Source organism: Cyprinodon variegatus, unplaced genomic scaffold, assembly GCF_000732505.1.
Source record: "Cyprinodon variegatus isolate N-32 unplaced genomic scaffold, C_variegatus-1.0 Scaffold711, whole genome shotgun sequence".
Lineage (NCBI taxonomy): Eukaryota > Metazoa > Chordata > Actinopteri > Cyprinodontiformes > Cyprinodontidae > Cyprinodon > Cyprinodon variegatus.
Genome location: NW_015151164.1, coordinates 263,417 through 286,615, shown reverse-complemented (window position 1 = coordinate 286,615; position 23,199 = coordinate 263,417). Strand labels below are relative to the sequence as shown.

Below are 23,199 nucleotides of genomic sequence, written 5' to 3'. Positions count from 1 at the left end.
GTGGGGTACACCCTGGACAGGTCGCCAGTCCATTGCAGGGTAACACAGAGAGAAACATGAAAAACAACCATACATGCACCTAACCCTAACCTAAGGTTAATTAAGAGAAGCCAATTAACCTAACAGTCATGTTTTTGTTCTGTGGGAGGAAGCCGGAGTACCCGGAGAGAACCCACACATGCACAGGGAGAACATGCAAACTGCTTGCAGAAAGACCCCAGGCCAGGAATCCAATCCGGACATTCTTGCTGCAAGGCAGCAGTGCTACCCACTGTTCCATTGTGCAGCCCGAATAGAAACCATTTAAGTCCATTTAAACTTTCTGAGCTATAAAAATCTGCTAAAATGTTGAACCCAATCCCAGAACAAAATTTAGTGAGTGTTCTCTTAGATCACTGCACATCGCAGGTCATGATTAAGCTATGCTTAGGAACCTGTAATATAGTAAAAGATTTAGCTTGGGAAACCTTCACTTGATCAAGATAACATGATATATGAAATAAATAATTCTCATTTTTATGCCTTGTCTAAAATTCTTTAGTAGATGGTTGTGAACTGATTTAGCATTTACACATAAATAATTTATAGCTCATTATAGCACTGTAAAAAAAATAGATGAAAGTTACTAATATTATTCTATTGCCATCAGATTCTAGACTTGACCCTGTACCTTTTCTGTTGGATGACAGTGCTGTTTTTAATTCAGTCAAGCACTACAGAATATTCCCGTAGAAAGGCTTAGAAGGGTTGTAGGGATCCAGGAAACTCAGGGCTAATTTAAATCTGATTTGTTTGCTCATGTAAATGATTCATCTTCCTCGAGCTCCAGGGGTACCTGTGGAGTCTGGCAGGGTTCAGTGTTTGGGTCATTTCTCTTCACTATATTGTATTTATATTTCCACTTGGTAAAAATTAAGCAGTTGTATTTATCCATAAATACCAATCAATCCAGTCAGTTACATAAACTAAAATGCATTTCTTGCGAACCAGAAAAGACTTGTCTACATTTTCTGCTTTTAAATTTGGACAAGATGGAAATATTTTAATCAGAGCCTTTGACTAAGAAGCAGCTTAACTGTGAATGGCATTAAATTGAAGGCCATTAATAAAGTATAAATATCTTGGTTCTGTATTTGACTAGTATCTAATTTAAATCTCATGTTGAACAGGTTCTTGGGACTTTCTTTTCATAGCTCTAGGATATGTACAGAAATAGGAATATTCTACCAAGAAGTTATAGTAAAATAACTAGTGAAAGCATTTGTTACTTCAATTCAGGGTTTATTGTAATTCTTTATTATTTGGAAGTCCATGAGATTATGTTAGAAGCTTTTACATTTTTTTATGAAATTAAACCAGGTGAATCTAACAATTTCCACTTGAGGAGTTCTGAATAGTGCATATTGACAGGCAATTTCTTTTTTTAAAATAACGTTAAATGCAACATTTTCGTCTATTTTTTATATAATTTTGTTATAATTACTGGTCTAAGTGGGTTGCTCTGTCAGCTAAATGCATGGCTTCCAGTCTTTATACTCCAATTAACAATTAATCGATTAATGAATTAGTTAAAGATAATTTCAATTATCGATTAATCACAATTAATATGATTAATTGTTTCAGCCCTAATGTATTTACATATCCTGTTACCTTGATCAAGTGAAGGTTTTCCAAGCAAAATCATGAACTACATTACATTTTCCTAAGGGTAGCTTAATTATGATCTGGGTGTAGTAATCAAAGAGAACACTCCTTAAATAATTTGACTGGGATTAGGTTTAACATTCAAGATAAAAGTTTAGATTTAAATGTTTTAGCCCTAGGTTGATCTGTCTGATTTATTTTCTTGATTGGCTCCATGCTAAATCCAAACCAGAATTACAATTCTCCTTATTAAAGTATAAAGATCTAAGTAATTAAAGCCCATCTTACATTAGATACCTGATTGTTCCTGTGTTCCGGACACCACTTTGATCCCAGACTGCAGGTTTACTGGTGGTTCCTAGAATTTCTAGAAGAATGAGAAGCATATGTTTCAGTTTTAGAGCTTCTGTCCGGGTAAACCAGAGACCACTATTATAAGTTGGTTCTGTGAAGCAGAAACCCTGTCGACCTTTAAGACTAGGCTTGAATCTTTATTCTTTGATAAAGCTTTTACAGCTAAAGCTAATTAGGTTATGTTTAGCTCTCTCTGTAGTTAGGCTTCTATAGGCTTAGTCTGCTGGACAACATACTGGCCATATTCCTCACTATACTGTTACTGTTCTACCTCCCAAGTTGGTAATTATGAGCTTTTATTCCAACTTTTAACTTTGTTCTCTCATTTTTAAAAGTATCTCCATCTGGCCTGACTTTCTGTTTCACTGAGGCAGTCCTGGAAGGGGATTTACTGTAGGCTGAGCTATTGCTGCCAATAATTTCATGTTCTCTTATAGATTATGCACTTAGACCTGTATCTCATAGACAAATGTCCAATTGTACACACACTCTTTCATCGTATGAACTCTGAAGCAGGCTTAGGGCTTATCTGTTTAGCTGTTTCTTTCTTAGAAAAAGCCACTAAAGGAGCTAAAGTCACCATTAGATTTTTATATGTATGTTTTGTCTTCTCCAAGAGTTGACCTTACACCTGCTGGTCATGGCAGATGGCAAATTACTAAACCAGGTTTTGTTAAAGCTTTCTGCTTGTTAAAAAGGATATTTTCTCTACACTTTCACTGCATGCAAGCTCAATGGGAGGGATTCCTGCAAAATGAATCATTCAGTAAAACAGACTATCAACTGATGCTTAATGGTCACCCAGGAGATTTTATTATTGCAAGTCAGTGACTTTATAAGGGAGTGTTTTCCCCTGTTATATAATAACTTGAATATATTAAACTTGACTACATTGTGTGATAACTAGGATCAAATTCAGATGTATGTAAAAAGACATTCGATCTGTTTGTATACTTCATTTATTTTCACTTTTTTCTTTCAAGATTCCCTGAGATTATACTGCATATATATTATATTTATATATAAAATCATCTATGATTTATTTTGGTTTTTATGATTTCAGTTGGTTTATGTATAAGCTAAAAAAAAATCATATACATTTAAATAGAAGCATGTTTGCTAGCTAATTGGCTTTTTTTTTAAATTAGCCTACAAGTGAGTAAATCCATATCACTGTATCTTAATCTGCATATTTCTAGTTCATTTAGTCCTCCTGAGTCCCTAAATACATCTTCATGATATCAACATGATCAGATTTCTCGGTTGTTTGTAAAACATGTTCCATATGACACACAATTAACAAACAATTAACATGGGCCAAGGGATGTCAACCGATTGGCTGTGCCTTCTCACCAGTGGGTGACATCTCCATCATCACAGGACAACTATTGCTACCCTGAAGCACCAGGATCCGACACTAAAACGTCCTTTTTCAACTCATGTTGGAAGCTGTCCTTCTCACCCTTGTTCAGCTGCTTTAACTGTTTCAATAAAAATTTATTTCCTATCTTGTCCCTCTTTGTAGGATTTTCCTGCTTCTTATTTGACTCCAATTTTCCTGCCCTTTATTTATTGCTCATATGCAATAGAGAGGTTTCTCTCTCTAAAACAATATATTTCATTTAGCCTGTCCTCCCTGTCAGCACAAATGTCTGCATCTGCAAGCTTGAAGGGAAAAGGCCTTTGAAGAGTGTAGGTGGACAGTAACCGCCTGAGACCAGAAGACATCTATCATACAGAAGGAAGCTAAGCATTAAATCCCACCGAAGAGCATATTTGAACTATGTAAAGGAAGTTTTGTGTTATCTTATGGAAACCAACCTGATGTTTTAGGGCCTGAGTTGGAACAATGATTACCTTTTACCAAATGAGGTTGGAAACTATAATATGTATCCCCGAATCATTTTTTAAATAAGTTAACATTTTTGTATTCTTGAGCTTTATGAACATCTTATACAACTCATGAAAAACATTTCATCAGCTGCTTTCTGCTCTGTTGCTTTTCTCTCTTTTGTTTTTTAAACATTTTGTGGCTTATTTTTTTTTTTTTACATCAGGTCAGCCCAAGATGAACCAATTCATTACCTTACTTAGAATAATATCAATGATGGTGAATTTAGGTACATTTTTGTACTTTGCTATCTTGCATTACCATGTTTCATGGTTAGCTATTGTATGTGCATGTATGTTATGTTTTTTGATGTTATGCAGTGGTCTTATGGTGCGTTCAAACTGAAGGTGATGGAAACTGTGGAAATTGATGACTGTGGTGGATTCACATAGAATCCCTATACAAACCACGCAGTGAAGGGTGGGGAAGCTGCCAGTGCTGAACTCCATGCTTTGAGAGCGTTCACTGTTCCTCCCTCAACCCATGTTACTAGAGCTAAGGTGTTGTCAAACAACAGCACCACATGGAGAGGGAGGAGCGGTGATTGCTGAAGTTAAAAAATCTGAACTTTTCTATGCAATCCTGACATGGCTGCCAATTGGGGACTGGTTGCAGGCTAAGCTTTTTTTCCACTTAAAATGGAATACAGAGAAAATAATGTAGAAAAAAGGTAGAAATAAGGAATGTTCTCAAGAGGTCTTTAGGTGGCTTTAAAAAAAGCCGTTTTTACTTTAGTCCTGGAAACACTGCTCATCCTCGCCCACCTCCAGCACAGAGCCTGGTCTGTCACTGCACACTGCCCAGCAGCGGTGATTTCTGTGAGGTAGATATACAAGAAAGTGCCGCCGAATCCGACTGAATCAGAGCTGTGTCTGGATGAAGCAAAGCGGACTCTTTTTCTCAGGGCTCTTGGGGGTTATACAAAAAAAAAAAAAATGGTCTCCCTAGGGCGATTCAAAGGTTTTTTAAAAGGAACAATTCCGCATTAGTCAGTGATGTTAAGTTGGAATGACATGTGATGTTATGCAATAACTTTATATCAGGAAACAAGCACAGCACTAGCGTCTGCTGGGATGGTGACGCCAGCGGTTGCAATAAAAAATAAAATAAATCTATCTTAAAAACCAAGCACAAACAAGTTTTGCCTGCACCAATGAAGTACCACTTAAAAAGTAGGGTACATTATTTTGATGTAATTCGGAGCTCAATGGGGGGATGTTTGACCTCTGGATGACCTAAAAAAAATCTTTTAATCTCTGAAACAACAGTAGCACCTATGATCTTTTTTATTTAACTTTTTATTTTTAGAAATGACCATTTAAAAAAGCAGTAAACTACACTAAAATATCAATAACTATTCAGTCTGTTTGCTGATTACTTTGGCATCAAAATTATAATTCAATTATTGATTGATTGATTGATTGATTGATTGATTGATTGATTGACTGATTGTCTTTATTAATGTCACAGTGGAGAAATTTACTCCTTACATCGGCTCAAATAGTCAAAGGAGAAGAATGTGCCAAAGGAAGAAAAAAGAAAAAAAATTACAAGGTACTTTTGCTGCATATCTGAAGGACAACAGTGGGGATCTGTCCTTCACTCTAAACTCCACAGAGCCAGTGGAGATAGCCAAATGAATAGAATGGCTTTTTTTGGCAAAAAAAGTGAGGAAGCATGTGAATGAGGGGTCTGTACATCAGCTATAGGAGTCGAGTCTATGCTTTACAGATAATGGAGACAAACGCATCTTTTTCCAAACAAACAGATTAAACAGACAGCAGTTTAGACACTGGGTTAGTGAAGTTTCTGGTACATTTAAAACTTAAAAGCTGATGTAAAGACAGATCCTACAAACATCGAGTGTGGATTACTGTCCTGTAAATTTTGCAAGGGATGAGAGAGGAGACATTGAGTGTACTACGTGTAATGTCGCCCTTAGAGCAGAAAATAACTACCTACCCTGCTGCTCTAGTTAAATGCTTAAGAAAATATTAAGCAAAATTACCAGTAAGACAGAAGTTGTACAGGGCTGCTGCTGAATAATTTTTAATTGACCAGATTCTTAGATACAAAGTGACAAATTTATTTGGCATGTGGCACAATCATATTTGTTTTCGGTGCACAATATGATATAAAAACCCTTTAAGCAAATTTAAATCTTAAATCAAAGTCTCTACTATATTTAAATGTTTTCTTATCATATTTCTCCCCCTAACAATCAAACAAAAGAGGCGTACCACAGATTAACACCTAAAGTGTGACAAGGTGGGTGACAATCACACTAATTGCTAACATAAGCTTTTTAGAAAAATTTTAATGTTTGTGCATAACTTTTGTCACCATTTAAACCAAAAATACTTGAACTTTAAATGTACAGGACATGAATGAACAGCAAAGTAAAGAGAAATATTTTCCCTGACTGTTAGATTTACTTCAGTCAAAACAGATTTTATAACATTTATTAAGTGAGAACATGTATTAGAGTTTTACTTTGACCTCTGTTTATATCATGTATTGTTCATTATGGTCTGTGTAATAATTATTTAATGTAAAAAAAACTTTAACTTTCTTGTAAATTGTACGAACAGATTATTTTTTCAGATTTACTCATTTAAACTTTGCTTTATTTCAGTGTTCCTTGTTGGTGCTGCTATTGTAAGGGCAGGGGAAGTGGGAAAATTATAACAAAAGCCCTTGACTTTATTCAGCACTGCATGTTCCACATAGCTTACAACACATATCCAGAGACATATTACATTATTTTACATAGTATCACTGCATATTCTTTCTATTCATACAGGTACCGTCATCCACTGATCATTTTATCTTATAACTACTTGTTAAAAAATGTTTATATCAAGTAGCTGTTTTATATGCAGCATTAGAATGTTTTTATTTTACTTTGATAGGAAAGCAACTTTTGTTTCTCTCTTTGTCTAACTTTTTTGACTTATCTTTCATGTTGTCATGCAACAGTTTAGCAGATCTTTCCCTCACTGGAGGTTGTACCCCCCCAAAGTAAAAAAAAAAAAACGTAAGCAGGAACTGAGGTAGAGGGGAGAATTCATCGGCTCAACAGGCTGTGTTGAAGGCTGATGCAAACAGAATATCAATAAGCACCAGAGGTCACAGAGCCATGTTTGTGCAAATAGTGCTACCTTTCTCACATTCACACAGGCAGCCAGTGATCCTAACAAATCCTTTGAATGGGAGAAATTAAGAAGTGTGGACATCAGTATTTGTTTAGAACTAAAACCCATTTTCCCGTACATGCAAAAAAGCTGCTGAATAACTTAGTTTCTTAAGCTGGTAACAACCTTTATGCTTACGTCATGTTTGAGTTGTTAGTCGCACTACTAGTAAGGTAATGCAGCCTGTGTTACTGGTTCTGTTTGCGACAGAACCATCAACCTACATCTTGTTTTATATGGAGTAGTCAGTGACTGAAATGGAAATTCTCAGAGAGAAAGGGTGCAGATGTTGTGTAGCTGATAACAATTGTGGTTTATGCAGAGATAATGATAACAGTTGTAGATTTTGTAGTAGATATGCTTTTCCCTCAAGGTCCAATAATCACAGCACTCTTCTATCTTGGCTTTAAGGACATGTTTTAGGTGAAGAGAAGGAAACTGCTTGAGGCTGTTGTGTCTCCTCTTGTGGTCAGGCTGGAGTCACAAGAGCTCCTGACCCAAAGAGATCTGTCTTTCATTTACTGTATGTTAGTATTTGCATGCCTGGTCACATGGTTTACTATGCTGCAGAGGGTTGAAATGTGATTACACTGTGGAAGAGAGATGAGAACAGAGGTTTTTAGGTTGTTTACGATTATTGTATGCGTGTAAGTGAGCGTGAGGAGCCACGCCCCACCCCCTTGTACCCTATATGTCCACACACATCAGTGGAGGTCAGGAAGATGTCAGTCAATTGACCTACATCAGCAGAGCCTGCAGCAGTCTGATTTCCGCTGGGTGCAATGAATTTCTGGGTGTGGCTTATCTGTGTTGCAGACACATGGCTTGTAGAAATGTCTGCTTCTAAAGAGGGCCAGCACAGCACTTAAAGATGACTACATTTATGGTGACATTTAGGGGTCAAAAAGAAAAATTATTTCGAGTGCTAAACATGTACTCTGATAATCATCTTTACTTCTAGGTGTATATTATACATTTATTTGAGATTCCTGTGATTAAGATAAAAAGTAAACCTGGATAGAGGGGTACCAGGTTTTCCTGGATGATTTTTGTATTTCTAAAGATCAGTCATCAGCTAAATATCAATGCGTGTCCCACTGTAACACTGCTGTTTTTGCACTCTTCCTCTGACAATTAAGTGATTGAAATCCCTTTTATTCTGACATAAAGAAAACTGAAAGACTGAAAAATACTCCATAGAAAAGCAAAAGACAATGCCAAGCATCTGGGGAAAATTATGATGTCATGGCATTGCTTTGTTTCCATGGTAACGCTCACCTGCTGCTACCCAAACAGCAGCATCAGTACCTGCTGCCTTTATTCTCCGTTTTTCTTCCCTTCTCCACGCTTATATCTTCACCCATGTGGTTTTTTTGTGTTAGTAGTTTGTTTTCCTCTTTTACCTTAAGTCTAGAGGATTTCTCTTTTTTTATTATTCATTTTTTCATATCTAAGTTTTCCTTATAACCTAAGCTGCTGTTTCCTGGTTTCCTGTTCAAATGGGGCTTAGGTGGTGGCAGAGGAAAGAAATGTAGTAAAACCACAGGCAGATATATGAATAGAAGTAGAACTGACCCACATTAAACACTGCACATATTTGACCTCTGCAGCTGAAAAGGATGGGCCGTCTTTAACAAAGGATATTACAAAGTGGTTAGTGATGCTGAGTCACCCGGCATATATGAAAATTTGAGGAGGACGAGGAAAAAATATTAGACTTATGACCAACTTCTAAAGAGAGATTCACAGGTGGTCCCACTCTGACGGGTTTGTACTGGTAACAGGAGAGATGGATCAAGAGCTCCATTTGCTGTTTTTTTTGCTTTTTTTTTTTCTTTCTAGAGAACCAATGTTCATAGAAGCCACACCTCGGCCTAAAGAAAAAAGAAAATAAATGCAGCATTTTTTTCCATTTGTTCAGACTCTCGAAGGGGGGGAGGGTAAAGCGAAAACCAGACATGCTACAAGTCTTTGTGTCGCTGCATTGTAGTAAGCAGCTTACAGTCTCTCAGTGTAGCTACTTCGTTCATACATCTTGAGCAGATGAGAAGGGGGCTGAGAGTGCAATGGAGAAACAAAGGGGTGACAGAGGAAGAGAGGGAGGAGAAAAAAAAACAGAAGACAAACAATCCTCTCATCACCTGGTGATCTACTCTGAGATGCCCACAGCTCCTGTCTGCTTGCGATCTGTTTCCACAGAGCTATCTGTTGCCCCTCCCCATGCTGCCCAACAGAGGCAAGAAACGAGGGAGGGGAGTCACAGAAATGGATGGTAGTGGTTGCCATGGAAACTGAGTCCTTTGCCAGCTGACTTCATCTGCTGTTGCATGGTTCAGAGCTGCAACATGAATATTTGATCTTTATGGACACAGGCAGACGAGTGGCATAAACTCCAACATCCAATGCCCTCTCGGATGAAAATATAGAGAGGTCATTGAAAGAGTGGAAGGAGGGAGGAAGTGATAGATGGATGGAGGGGAGCAATGAAAGGTGGGGTCAGCAAGACAGACTGCCAGACAATTCTGCTATCTAGAGCAGCAGTCTCTGTTTTCTGGGACACCAGAGGAAGGGAAAAAGAGTGGATGCAGAGCAAAGACACAAAGAGTTAAAAAAAAAATTAATCTTACCCAACAAATATGATTTTACAGCTCAAAAAATGTAGAGTAAAGAAAGCTAGAGGGGAGGAGGAGAACAAAGAGACAGAGGTGGAGGGAGGGGCGCTGTGCCATGAGAACAGCAAACTAGGGCACTGGAGCTGCTTTTTCCACTAATATCTCTTTTGCTTTTCTCCTAAATCACCCTGCAGTGTTTTTTTTGATTAATCATCTTGGAGAGTTATTTTTTGTGCATGATTACAAACACTGGTGCAAACAAAAAAAACTTTATCTATGGAAGTTGCCATATAAGACAGCTAATGTGTTGGAATAATTGTGCACAATTTGACTGCATTACATTTAAAACAAAATACATTTTACTGGTTTTATATCTCTGATGTGGTTTTATTAAGATTCCTTAAAACTACTATAATCTCCAATCACTGACAAAATGATCCTTCTATCAGCAGTTTATATGCGATTTCTAGCATGGTCCGGCTTGCATTTGTGTTCCTTCCCTATAGTTCCACACTACTCTGCTCCTGCTGATGACTTTAACACCTGTCACATAGGTCTTAGCATTCGCCAGAATCCCTTGAGTCTCATCCACGCTGCTGATTTTCTAATCACTGTCAGACAAGCTGCAATCCCTGAAATATTCCCACGTTCCCCTCGGTTAATTTCATGTGCATAGAACCAGATTATTATCCCCTAGTGTTTAACAAATATGTAACTTTCTCATGACTTCCTGTTCTGGGTCTGAGTGCTAAAAGTCATTTTTTAGTGAAGTTTTATGGCTTGGTTGGAAATCAGTTCATTCCACAGATGTTTGAAATTTAACTCTACTGCCCTCAGGCAAAAATAACCCTGAAAATAGGTGTCAAATGTTATTTAATGAATGTAATTGAATTGAGCTGGGCCCATGAAGTCATAAAAATAACTATAAATCTATTCTTTGAGTAGTTTGGGATGGGCCGTGCTTTATTTATGTTTTAACACACAGGACATACAATGTCTCTGTTTCTGTTTTTACTTATCATTTTATCTCAAACAGTGATGCCTTCATTTAGCAAGAATTAATGGAATGCTAAACCTACAATGGTTTCAATCTTATTTGAAACATGACAAAGACAACTTGAATATCAAGAAAACTTTTATATTATTTTGTAGTTTTACTTTAATACACTATTTAGTTAAAATAGATATTAAAAAATAGTACTGATAGAAAAATTTTTTATATATTCTCAATAAATGCACCATAAAGTTATTTCACCAAATAAGTCAAATTTAACTGACATGTCGTCAGTTAAATTTAACGTCTGACATGTCAGGCTGAATGTACCAATGGCAAACAACATTCTCCTCCGAAGATTAATTCTTGGACACAGTAAACAGTTGCGTTACATTTGCCTTGGAACTCGGAAGAGTGTTGTAATCTCTGAGAGTTTTCAAGTAGCACACTACAACTGCAGCTTCAACAATAACAGCGTTGAAATGTCTAATCTCATAAACCGTTAAATGAGGAACAGCTGACAAGGTAAGAAAGTTTTACTGCTGCTGATACAAGTACTACTAGCCATCTTGAATGGAAAAGTCAGTTAATGAATAGACCTTTTTCTTTCTATGTCACAGTTACGTCAGTTTTATTTTGGGGGCAACACTCTCAAAACTGTGGGGGGCGCCTATCTCCCCTCTCACCCTCTTCTCCACATGTTTTTTTTATTTTTGTTTTTTTTTTGTGTGTGTTGTTTCCCATAATCAAAAGAGTTTAGACAATTAGATGTTTTATCCCATACCTGCTGCCACTACTAGACAAAATAACCCTATGGTAGCTGTGGTTAAAAGCAGAGCCTTCGATGGCTCTGCTTAAAAGCTATAAAAGGAGTCGAGTGAACAGAAACGATCATCAAACATGCTCTTGTATGCAGTGCACACTTCTTACCAATTAAATTAAAGTAAATAAAATACTTTCATTTTCATGGACTATGGTTTGTTTAAGTAATGTTACTAACCCAGGAATGCAAGTGCATTTTGCTGGCAGGATGAAGCGGTTTATTCAGTTTACAATGACCCAAGCCAGCTACATGGTCATTTTCTGGCCTTTGGCAGAGATTTGGAGCTTCGAATCACCGTCTGTCTCTCAGTTAGCCAGGTGTAGATGTTGTGACACTCAGGTGACCCTGTTAGATTGTCTATCTGCTGGGTTGGTGTGTACAGGTTGACTAATCTGGTTATGTCCTTTAAAGTTATGTCTATCTTAGGTTCCCTCCATTCAATCTCTACTTGCTCCCACAAACTCATTATAACAATGACATCTTAAACCATTTCTGTACAGATAACTCACAGTTTTACATTACAATCCAATCAGGTCAACTATAAACTCCTTAAATCCAGTTGTAAAGGCATAGAAGAAATGAAAGCACCAATTGTATTAAAGCGTTCCTAAGCTGAATAGAAACAAATCTAATTAATTAATGAATAATTAAGTTTTGGACCAAAAGGGGGATGATCACAAATTCCTCAGGCTTCATATCTGGGTGTAATAATGTAATCTCACCTAAACATTCAGTGGAACATGCACTATATTGCATCAAAGTATTTGCTCACCCATACAACTTACTGGAACAGGTGATCCAATCACTCGCATGACCACAGATGTATAAAATCAAGCACGTAGACAAACAGACTTTTGCTACAAACATTATTGCTCACTCAACATAGTAGTTTTAGATAAATACTTTGCCTTTGTTCTACCAAAGACTGCTACAAAATTGAAATCAAGCTCTTGTAAGGCTCATTCTAGAATCCTGTAATGACCTATGCTATTATTTGTTTAATTAGCCATGAATTTGAAAAATCAAATATGGTTTTTCATTTTAAAGAGCGTATAGCCACGTCCTTATTGGACCTGCTTCATTTGGAAAAAATAACTGTTTATGAGAGACATAAGGCAAATGCTCGCTTCGATAAGCTTCTTGGTGGTCATAAAAAGGAAGACACCACTTTTCTAACTACATAGATACAGTAGAGTTTAATATCCGGTTAGTTTGAAGAAGCTCCTCCAAATTTTGAAGACCTGGCTTTTGTTTAAGCTGAAGCTCATATTTGAGTGTATTTTGTCTACGTCTTATCATATTGAGTAAACTTTTTAAAGCCAATCGACTAATCCAATGTCCTTTTTTGACTGACTGGTGTGTCATTTTTTTTAACTCTCTGTTTTAGCCTTGTTTCAAATTCTGTCATGCTTTTTAAAAAAACAGTATGCAGTAATCCTACAACACATACAGCCGTACACATAAAGGTGAAATACAAGTTTGATTTAGAGCTTATTTCGGATATGAGTCTGTGGTGTGCTAGCTCAGATCTAAAGGGAGAGGAGGGGAAATGGAGAGCTGCTTGATGGCGTAGCCTTATTAGACAGAAATATCCGTGCAACAGCTGCACCATTTCCACAGCAACACCTGTCAGCATGGCGTGGAGCTGTCGACATGCTTCTGTTTATGTGCCTGTATGTCTGAGGGGCCTCATATCTGCAGACCTTTGGAAACACACACACACATTAACATGCTTGCTTTTTCAGCTAAAGCCCTGCTAAGTGCAGCCTCTAGTAGCTGTATGTTGCAAAACATCTGCTACAAGAGGCTGACCTGTTTTCATAAACACAGTTCTCTGTGCTTTATGGCTTCTTTGTTACACATCTTTTTTTGACAGCTTCCTCACAGCCTCCTGCTAATTCCCGGATAACTGAAATCTGGCTTTTCCGTAACTATGACAACAGCAGCGGTGGAAGTAGAGGATTAGATACTGTGCTGTGGGGGGTGTGGCAGCTGCATTTATGTGAGGGCTGGTGGACTGCTCATATGGGGGTGTATGATTTGTTGACTGGAATTGGGGTTATGCTGGAATGTTGTTTTTTTTCTTATGTGTGTGTTGGAGAGTCCTAAGAGGCAGGGTGGGGGTGGGGGATGCCCTCAGACTATTATGTACCAGATGGAGGCTTTTGATCTCCTAAAAACAAAACCATATTCAATGGTGTAGGTACAGCTCTGCTTCTGTGATCATTCTTAGAACTGGTCACATGATTAAACTGCCAAGAACGACTGTTCTAACCAGTTGGTCTTCTTCGATCCTCTTGCTACTCAACTATGAAGCAGATAACCTGGTCTCACTAGTAGTCTATATTCACCCCTTTCTTCGTCTCTCAAATTGTCATTCCTTGCTTCATTCCTGTCTCCTCAACACCCCCTCCTCCCCCACCCCGTCTGACTTCCATCCTCCCAGCTGAGAAAACAGGCACAGAAAGCCTTTGGCAAAGCAGATGAGGCGAAAGGCAGGGAGAAACAGAGGAGAGAAGGGGCTTTTCAAATCAAGAGACCAAAAAAAGGGGTTTTCTGCTTTCAAAGGGTGCATTGTGCTCTTGGTCTGCATTGCTACAGCTCCATCTCTGCGATTTAACCGAGCCAGCAGCCAGCACATTACTGTGTCTCTTTAAATCAGGGTAGTGTTAGCCGTAGCAACGTTCAGGCTTCAGTGCTTCAATGTTCTTTCTCTCTTTTGCACGATGGCCTCCTCAGCTTCTCTGGCCTCCTTATTATCTAAGCCTGATGAGCACATTCCTCTCTGCTGAAATGATAAATGAAAACAGACTTTTTGGAAACAACACAAGAAGTTTGGTAACTTAAGAGTGTTCACTAGCATTTGACGAGTTCTGGAAAGGAGACAAACATGAGGCCTGCATATTATCATCCTTAATCAGAGGGAGATATTTGATGTGTGATTCTGTGCCAAGATGTATTTTTAGAGTTGCGTGAGGTTTTCATTCCTATCTCTTTTTGTCATTTATTTTTTATAAGGAACATCTTTAAAAAAAAAACAGCACATTCCCCAGCTTTTTACTGGCACAAATCACATTCAGTTGATGTATTTAATCTTTATAGAGTGTGATTTGGATTTGGCTGCTGAAGCTGACCAGTTGTATTTCCTGCAGTGCACATTCACAGAGCACTGCTCTGTCCTCCAACATGTGGTGACCCAGAGACAGCTGCAGGATGAGAGGAAGGAGGAGAAGAGGGGGGGTCAGGAAAGGAAGGAGAGAGGAAGCCAGGGTAGGAGGTTTGAGTAGGGGGGAGGACTCCCTTCTTCCTTTTTATCTCTGAAGGGTTAAAAAAATAACAGAAACGCGCGGGAAACTTGCTTCCTTTCCCCGCCACGAGAAGCTAATATCGTCACATCCTGTTTTTTTTTCCCTTTTCCAGACGTATTGCCTACTCTTATGATATGTTTTCTCACTCAAAGCTCAGACACTGGGAAGGAATTCCTTATTTTTGCTTTGAGATTTTCGTACTGCTTTTATAAAAAGTTGCTTCCTTATTCTGGAAATGTCTACATCTTTATAATTTTAAAGATCTTTAGACACTTACTGTGCTGTTTTGTACCCAGACTCTGACAAAGTGTTTTTCATACAGGCAGTTTTTGGTCAATGTCCACAATTCCCATCTAATTTATTCATCATATGAATTAATATTCCCTTACCCTAAAACAAAAGTGCAATCTCTTCTTCTTGTGAGAATATGAAAATGATGAAAATAAGAGAAATTATACGTTTGCTTCCATGGATTTGTCACTCCTCTTTTGATGATGCTGTTCTTCGCTCTCTGTGACTCTTATGACTTTAGAGATTCTTCTTCTGTTGCTAAAATTGTCAAACAGATAGGTCTTTGTCTCAATCCAGCTTCTGCTCTTTTTCATTTCGAATCCTCTGCTATACATCACTAGTTTGTGAGTCTTCCACTCTGTTGTGTACAGTATATTGGTCTGTGTCTAATGAACAGGAATGTGCTTAATTAAGTGAACTATGGTGGCAAGGCACAGAAAGGGGCAACACCAGAACAATCTCCTCATTCTGCTGGGTCTCCTCCAGGGGAAATGGGTGACAAATGGGACAGCAGGAGCCTCTGTGAGTCACAGGATGACAAACATCAGCTGACAAAGTAACTCTTACTCCTAATAGTCCATGCACTATTCTCCCATAAGAATACTTCTTTAGTTTCCTTTGATTGTTGCCCAGATATAGATCAGCTCCTGTACTACGGTTCTTCAGTGAATCAAACCGAGACAAGCCCACGCTGCTTTATAGCCTCTGACTCATTCCACTTGTGCCCTGTGTGTGGGGAAGTTTTCCTCCATGTTTCCTGCATATGTCTCCCTTTGCTTACAGGTTTGACTAATGGATGAATATGTTTGCTTTCTTGTGGCTCCGTCCTTGCCCTGTAAGGCACAGAGTAGCGGTCAGTGGTGGCCATTTCAGGGAGTATTAATGAAGACGTGTCGTAGGGAGGCAAAGATAATCATGGAGAGCTGGGGCTGACAGGTGCCATGGCAACCTTGTAGCACATCCAGGGATAGGGGGTGAGGGGAGGGAGGAGTGCTGAGCTTCTGCAGCACTGAGGCTGGAAAGCTGCTGTGTAAAAAAAAAAGCTGAACTGTATGATTTAACTTAAAAATAAACCTGACACCAGAAGGTGTAGACATCAACAACGTTTATAGCTGTGCTTTTACAGGTATTTACAAATCTCAGTCCAGAAAGGTGGAATAACTCAGCATTGAATTGAGTGCCATGCCTTCTTAATACTGCTCATCCAATTCCTCCCGCTTCTTAGGCTTTTCTTTTATCCCAGCAACATCTGTAGCAGCATGGTGGAGCTCCTTTTGTTATACTCAGTGGCATCCCTTTGGTTATTTATAGGAACTTGTGCCACAAAGAGTCTCTACATCCTATAATGATCTCTTTGGAAGAATTGGAAGATAAAGAAGGTTTGGGTCCGGCATAACAGCCCAGAGACAGAAAGAGTATTTCACCACCTTGAATATTTTGTGTTCCTAAAATATACTTTGCACAAATGTTTAACCAAGTACTCCTCTGATGTTCGTGAAAACATAGCAGGTTTGGAGCTGTTTTTCCCAAAGAGAGCCATTGGATGAGGTCATGTACTAAAATGCTGGAATAAGAGCCTTTATCTCTAAACAGGAACTGTGGAGATGGCTTCTGAATTGGTCTTCTGATTGTTTAATCTCCCAAAATATTCGACAAATGCAATTTCAAGGAAGTACTGCAGCCATTTTATTGATCTCAGTGCTAATCAAAAACCTTTATAGAGAGCAGAAGATTAATTTGCTAAGCAATAATAGTCAAGTAACAAAAAAGGTTTAATGAGTTTGTGCAAAGAGGAGTGGAAAAAATATCCCTTTAAGATGTGTCCAATCTTGGTGACTAAAGAACCTTTGGCAGCCGTAATTATCTCTTAAAGTAGCTCCACCAAGTTTTTAGGCTTTTCCCTGGAAATAATGTTCTGTATTTAGTCTCTCAAAGGAAATTTAAATAACATTAGCGGGCATTAGCATAGCACATGACCAAACTATATTTTTTCAGAGGCAAGTTGTTTTAAACTAAATAATTTTATATTATGCACTTTGCATCCTTTTTAAAGGCACAAAACATATGAAATAACTATAAAAAAATTATTAAAGATTAATTTTCTTGAAAATATAACTACAGCTGTCAAATGTTATTCTAAGTAGGATTAGCTCAAAAGAGAAATCTAACAAAGTTAAACTGCAGTTACTGTAAAAATTTTCAAGAGTTAAAACAAACAACAAAAATGTAAGGTTTTTTTAAATGAGTTCTTTTATTTGAAATGTCAGTGTCCAAGAGAAAATAGAACAGAAATATAAATATTAGCATAAAAATAAGAGAATAACACAGGGGTGTGGCGTGGGGCAAAGCGTTTGATAAGAAAGATAATACAGTAGGATAGAGTAGTATTAATTCAGCAGCAGACGGACTTACACATATATAATATTTATAATCATTTGTTCATATGGACAGAAAGAGAATGAGAGGCATTATTTCACAAATGCACAAGAGAAAAATCACTGCAAAATTAACATTAAGAGGTTACAGAAGGATAGAAATATTTCCATTTTTTTTTCTTTTTTGTTTTATTTCTTTACAGGGTGATAAAAGGTAGTAAAGAGAAAAATAAACACAAAAATATGCGCAACACATACCACAAGTTAACTAGTCTACGTGTGTCACTTTGTTTTTACTCATCTAAAGTTATCTTTAAGTCATTTATTTACACTGAAGAGTTAGTTGGCTTCCATGGTGCTCAGTTACTACATTGCAACACAAACTGTTGAAGAACAGGTCAAATTTTTTTGTCTATTGTAAATAGAGTTGTTGTTCTTTTTGTGTTTTTTTTTAAGCTGCGGTTTTTCATTTTCTTGAAAAACAAAAAAGCAAACACATTCCAGTAGTAAGCCATGCCTTGTCAAGAGGGAACCGTTGGACGTGGTCCCTTCTGTTCAAAAACTTGGCTCATACCATCGACCGGACTCGTGTTTATTTACAGTGGGGGAGGAGCCTCACAGAATGTCGAGGAGGGGGGGTTAGTGCTGACAGGTGAGATGTGGAGAAGATCATGCTTGCAATTAATTTCAAACATGGAGAAGATGTGCCAAAGGTCTTCTCCTCACCCACTGCTTTGACTGTGCTTGGGTCTGTTGACCTCTATCTGGGTCAACACTTTGGAGGGAGTTAAAAAGGGTGGGCAGGGCAGCATTGGTTCTTCTTTACATTCAGTGGGTAGAGCCAAAGGTTGTATCCTCACCCACTCGGTAGTCACCTTAATCGTTCTAGCTCTCACTAATCCCCTTCTGCCCCCCTCTTACCCAGCCTGTGAGTGGCCCTCTTTTTCATGCAGTATTAACTGGACAAACAGATGGACGGCAAAGTAAAGACTTCATATCTTAAACAAACCCATTTATGCAATTTAATCAACATCTCCCAAAGAAAAACGATAAAGAAAACACATCAATAAATTTCTTCAGCACCTCAAGAAAGTGAAGGGAAAACTCCATCAAGGCCCTATAGGCTTACAAAGTGTCTAGAAACTCCTAAGCACTTAAGTTTACCACATCTACACTTTTCCCTAAAGATTGAAGTGATTAAAACCCCAACACTATCTCTTTCTCAGCAAACAACCAGTGCATTTCTTTTAGTTTGGCTCAAATTGGGGGTGAGGAAAGACACTAACCGGATGTGAGGGGGACAGCAGGATATCTCTGTACCCATCCTGCAGTGTGATACAGGAAGCCACGATGACCTCAGAGTACAGTCCTCTGATAGGTCCTCTCCTTAACTGTGGGTGCATGCTCAGGTCATACAAAATATCAGAAGGTTAAATTCTTATCTTTTTTTTCCTTAAAACTATGATTACAAAAGTTATTCTTATTTTTTGTCAAGTAATCACTACATGTGCATTACAATGACCTGCGATTGAAAGGAGGAACAAAAAGGATTCCGAATGTCTTCCATTTTGCTTTTGCAATGCATAGTTTGCATTAATGAGCATGCAGAAGAGTCTGTAATACCAGCCTTATGCTTTGCGGCTGACCCTACACAGGATTATAATGAATGGCAACAAGCGAACTCTACAATAGACGACTTTCCACTTTCTGGAAAGTTCACAATAAATCCAACATGAAAGACATTAACTTTTCATCTCTGAATACATCGCTGTGTGTAGCCTTGTCACTCCAGCAAGGTTCTTACACTGAATCTCTTTGTCCATTAAATTTTTTTTCATTTAAAGAAAATAAGAAGGGGAAAGATAACAGCAACCCCCCATACCCAACCAAAAAATATCTACCCACAAAGATTACATGAACAATACTAGACCTTTAGGCAAAACAAGGGTTAGTAACACTAAAACCTCCAGCATATTTGGATTCTCAGAGGAAAACCTTTTAAGAACCACCAGCTGCATCCATGTGACAGCAGATATGCAATGGTGGGGTATGGGGGGATGGATTTCTCATCACTTCATCATGCCTCAACTTCCTCTCCACCTATGTCTACTTCTTCTCCTTCTTGGTGGACTTCTTCTTGGAGGCCGGGGTCTGGGCAGCCTTTGGAGGCTCGGCCTGTGCCGAGGCCTGAGGCGGAGGCAGAGCCTGCTGTGTGGCCTGCTGGGCCGTGGCCTGCTGCTGCTGGGGATTGGAGGTGAGGGTGGCCGTGCTGCCGGGGATGTAGACGTTCTGGCGGTAGTCGGGCACGTGCTGCAGGGTGAACTGGGGGCTGTAGCGGGTGCTCAAGCCCATGGTGCCGGGCCCGAGGGTGGCCGTCGCTTCGCTGACTTCTGGGGAGAACAGAGACAAGAGTTTGGGGAATGATGGGGGGGCAGAGAGAGAGGAGGAGGAGGTGGAGGAAGAGAAAGGTGGCACGTGTTAAAAGTGCTGGAAACTTTTACGGTGAGAGTGTTAAAACAGAAGCTGTGAGCTGAAAACATGCCAGAACAGAATAGTACTAACCAATGAAAATAAAACTGCAATGAGCAGAAAGTTAAAAGCTGAACAGAGTGGAAGAAAGGGTGCAGCAAAAGCAGAAGTGTGACTATTTGCATTAATAGTGCCGTTCTGGGCATGCTCTGTGTCTTTAACTGCGTGACGTAGCTGCTATGCTCATAATTCTCCCAGAGCCCCTGCATTGCAGAGCTAGAAAAGCAAGTGCTCCCTCCCCCACCCTGAAGCTACTCTTACACTATATAAACACTTCTATGCAGAAATAAAAACATTTTCTTGAACCAATATTTTCAAAAAAGAAAAAAATGAATCTGAAAATAAAATAAGTTCTAGTTGATGCACAGAAAAAGGAGGTTAAACAAAGAGGCAATGACCTTCAGTGATTATCACAATTGCTATCTACTCTTTCCTCTCTGATCAATGTAACTGTTCCTTCTGTCCAACATACTGACATTTATCTCATCAGACTTTTCTTCCTCAGCTTCGCTTTTTCCTTCGAGTGGAGTTGTGTAAAAGACCGGAGTCCAAGGAAGGAAATATGATTTGTTAAAATAACACTGGAAACAATGACTTTGGTCTGTCTGCTAATGAGCTTTACTGACCAAGCCTCTCCATCTTTGCTGATTGGTTTTCTTAGTTCTGGTAGTATAATTCATGTTTTCCATGATATATCAAACGCTGTCCTCCTTGATGATGACTCACTATGTGCCTCCTGTTCAGCCCATTTCTGCCCAGTAGAAACAAGAGCAGGAATGGTGACTGTTCATATGTGTCACTGTACCTCTGCTTATGATAAAACACCTCGTGATGTGGTGTGTGCAGTAGAAACACTTCTAGGTTTTGTTTAAATTCAACACATTAACTACACTAGAGAAAAAAAAAAAAACTACAGGTAGCCATGACCGCCCCCTGACTTTGGCTACTTATTAGCTCATGACCTCAACATGGAAACATCAATGTGGCTTTATCAGTAAATAGATCTGGCTGGATGCTGTCCGAACAAACAGGAAGCCACACATACAGGCACTTCCCACGCATCCATGTGCACATAAAGATGGGAAAAAATAAGTCTGTAAAGGAAGGAATAGAAAGGAGACAGACTATGATGAGGTATCAGACTCACCGTTAGCTGCTGCCATAAGTGCCTGGAGCTGCTCAGCTTCGGTGGGGGGCTGCGGCCAGGGGCCAGTTCCCATGGCTACCTCAGGTCCTCCAGTTGCCCTGTTGATAAATAAAACAAAGCAAAAACAGAGAACAACTGAGTAAAAACTGTGTAAGCCTCTGCAATTTTTGTCTTCAGCTTAATGACTTTACAGTTGGTGCTTTATGACGTAAAAGCAAAGCAGCTGATGGTGACCTTGGCAAGAATAACAAGAAGGACGTATATTTTACAGAACAGGGCGAGTCTAAAACATTTGGTGAGGCATGAACAAATGCATACGCACACAGCAGCCAGCAGCGTGTTGGCGCATTCAGAGTACAAGACTCGCCGGCAAGCTGGTGAGCATTGAGCCCTCTAGTAAATCTGGCTAAATTTTTAATGATTTCTTCTTTAATAAAGGAAATAGCAGTCTGCATGGTGACACACATGGCGCCCAGTGTGCGCTGAACATTTCCATCTGGGCAAACCTCATCTTCAAAGCGGGTTTATTTTCAGTGTAGAATTTGCATGTGGGGCGAACAAAGGAGAAAGCAGACACTAACCAACCTACTCTCTATGAATGCAGAACACCAACAGGAGCTCACTAACAACTAGTCACATTATTGCAATCCTTTGCAGACATACAGTATACATTTTTTATGCAGATTAGAAAGACATCTGTATAAAATGTGTACGATGAAGAGAAACTAACCCCTGTTTTAGAAATGCTTCCCAAATAACCAAATATAGAGAGCTAGAGGACTTCTTCTTTTAGTAACACATTACAAAATAACAATCAATTTATCTAGAAAACTGGTTGTTTGACTGACGAAAGGGATTATAATAAAAAAGGAAAGCAGAAATGCATACACATCACAGAAAAAAAGGTTTTAGGCACCTGAGATATCCATATTGATTTCAAGAAGTTACGTGCAGCAGGTCTGTGAGTCTGATCTGACAGCTTGAGGTATACAGCTCAGAATAAAAAGATTGATGCAGGTCATTTACCTTCTAGGCCATCTCATAATGCTTTTTCGAATCAAACCAAACCAAATTTGTAAAGTATGTTTTTCACAAAACTGTGTTTACAGATTCAAAAGTGAAAGTCAGAAAGGACCTAGGAGTAAAATAAAGATATGAAATGGTGCTACAAATTGACTACAGGCAAACTGAGCACAATACAAGTTGAATGATGGCCTGGACCACAGACTAGTCTGAATTTTGAGTCAGTTTGTGCTTAAATGAGAGATTGTGAAATGTTATGAGAGATCAACTGTAGAGACCAGAGATGAGGAGGCTTTTGCAACCTCAGATTTAAAAAAAAACAAATATTTTAAACAATGATTATAATATACCTTTAGTCAAACTTTGTGAAATTGTACAGAAAGATACTAAGAATTGCATTCCTCATTTCTAATGAAGTCCTTTAATAATCTTAAGTGCCTCAAACCTTGGATAGATAAACATAAGGAATGTTAACAGGAAGGTATTTGTTTTCTTCAAACTGTCTAAAATACCCTTCTATCCTGAAACAACCTGGCCTGCTTTAGAGTTTTCAAAAAAAGTAAAGGACACAAAGAGACAAATACAAAAAAGGAATCATAACACAGAAACTAGAGCCTTGTTGGAGCACAGGGAACCAGTTTGTATGGCCAAAAAAAGAAAAGAAAACTGAAGTGGTTCTCAGTTTGATGCCGGACACAGACAGAGGGGGAGAAGCATCTAGGTCCTGTGCCAGGCAGCCAATTAGAAACAGACAGGGTAAAAACACAGTTAAGGCTGCCATTTTGTGCCTCCTCACACAATTTGAGATAAAAAGGAAGGATTGGCTTATGCCTAATTAACATCTTGTTAAACTTATCACATCCTGTGGTTTGTTGAGCATTTCCTGTGGTCAAGATTATCACTTCCTGACCATAGAACAGTGCTTAGAATGTCAGGCTGGGCTGCTGCTTTTCCCTCTGTTAAATTAGATCACTCCTCTGTTCAGCTTCTGTTATTTTTCCATTTTTCCATTAC

At 38.7% G+C, this 23,199-nt stretch overlaps 1 protein-coding gene across 12 annotated transcripts in view; it reads right to left on the bottom strand.

Annotated features, from left to right (window-relative positions):
• Positions 1–17,656: 17,656 nt before the first annotated feature.
• LOC107097624 (protocadherin gamma-C5-like) overlaps positions 17,657–23,199 on the bottom strand; it is a 108,924-nt gene continuing 103,381 nt past the window's right edge. For 10 of the 12 annotated variants that reach the window (XM_015394841.1, XM_015394840.1, XM_015394843.1 and 7 more), the window contains 2 exons: positions 21,163–21,260; positions 17,657–19,876 (listed from right to left, as the gene is read on the bottom strand). In XM_015394841.1, coding sequence (XP_015250327.1) covers positions 19,593–19,876; positions 21,163–21,260 — 382 coding nt within the window. In that variant the 3' untranslated portion in view covers positions 17,657–19,592. The remainder of the gene's footprint in view (positions 19,877–21,162; positions 21,261–23,199) is intronic. The other 2 variants (XM_015394844.1, XM_015394837.1) reach the window with 1 other exon arrangement.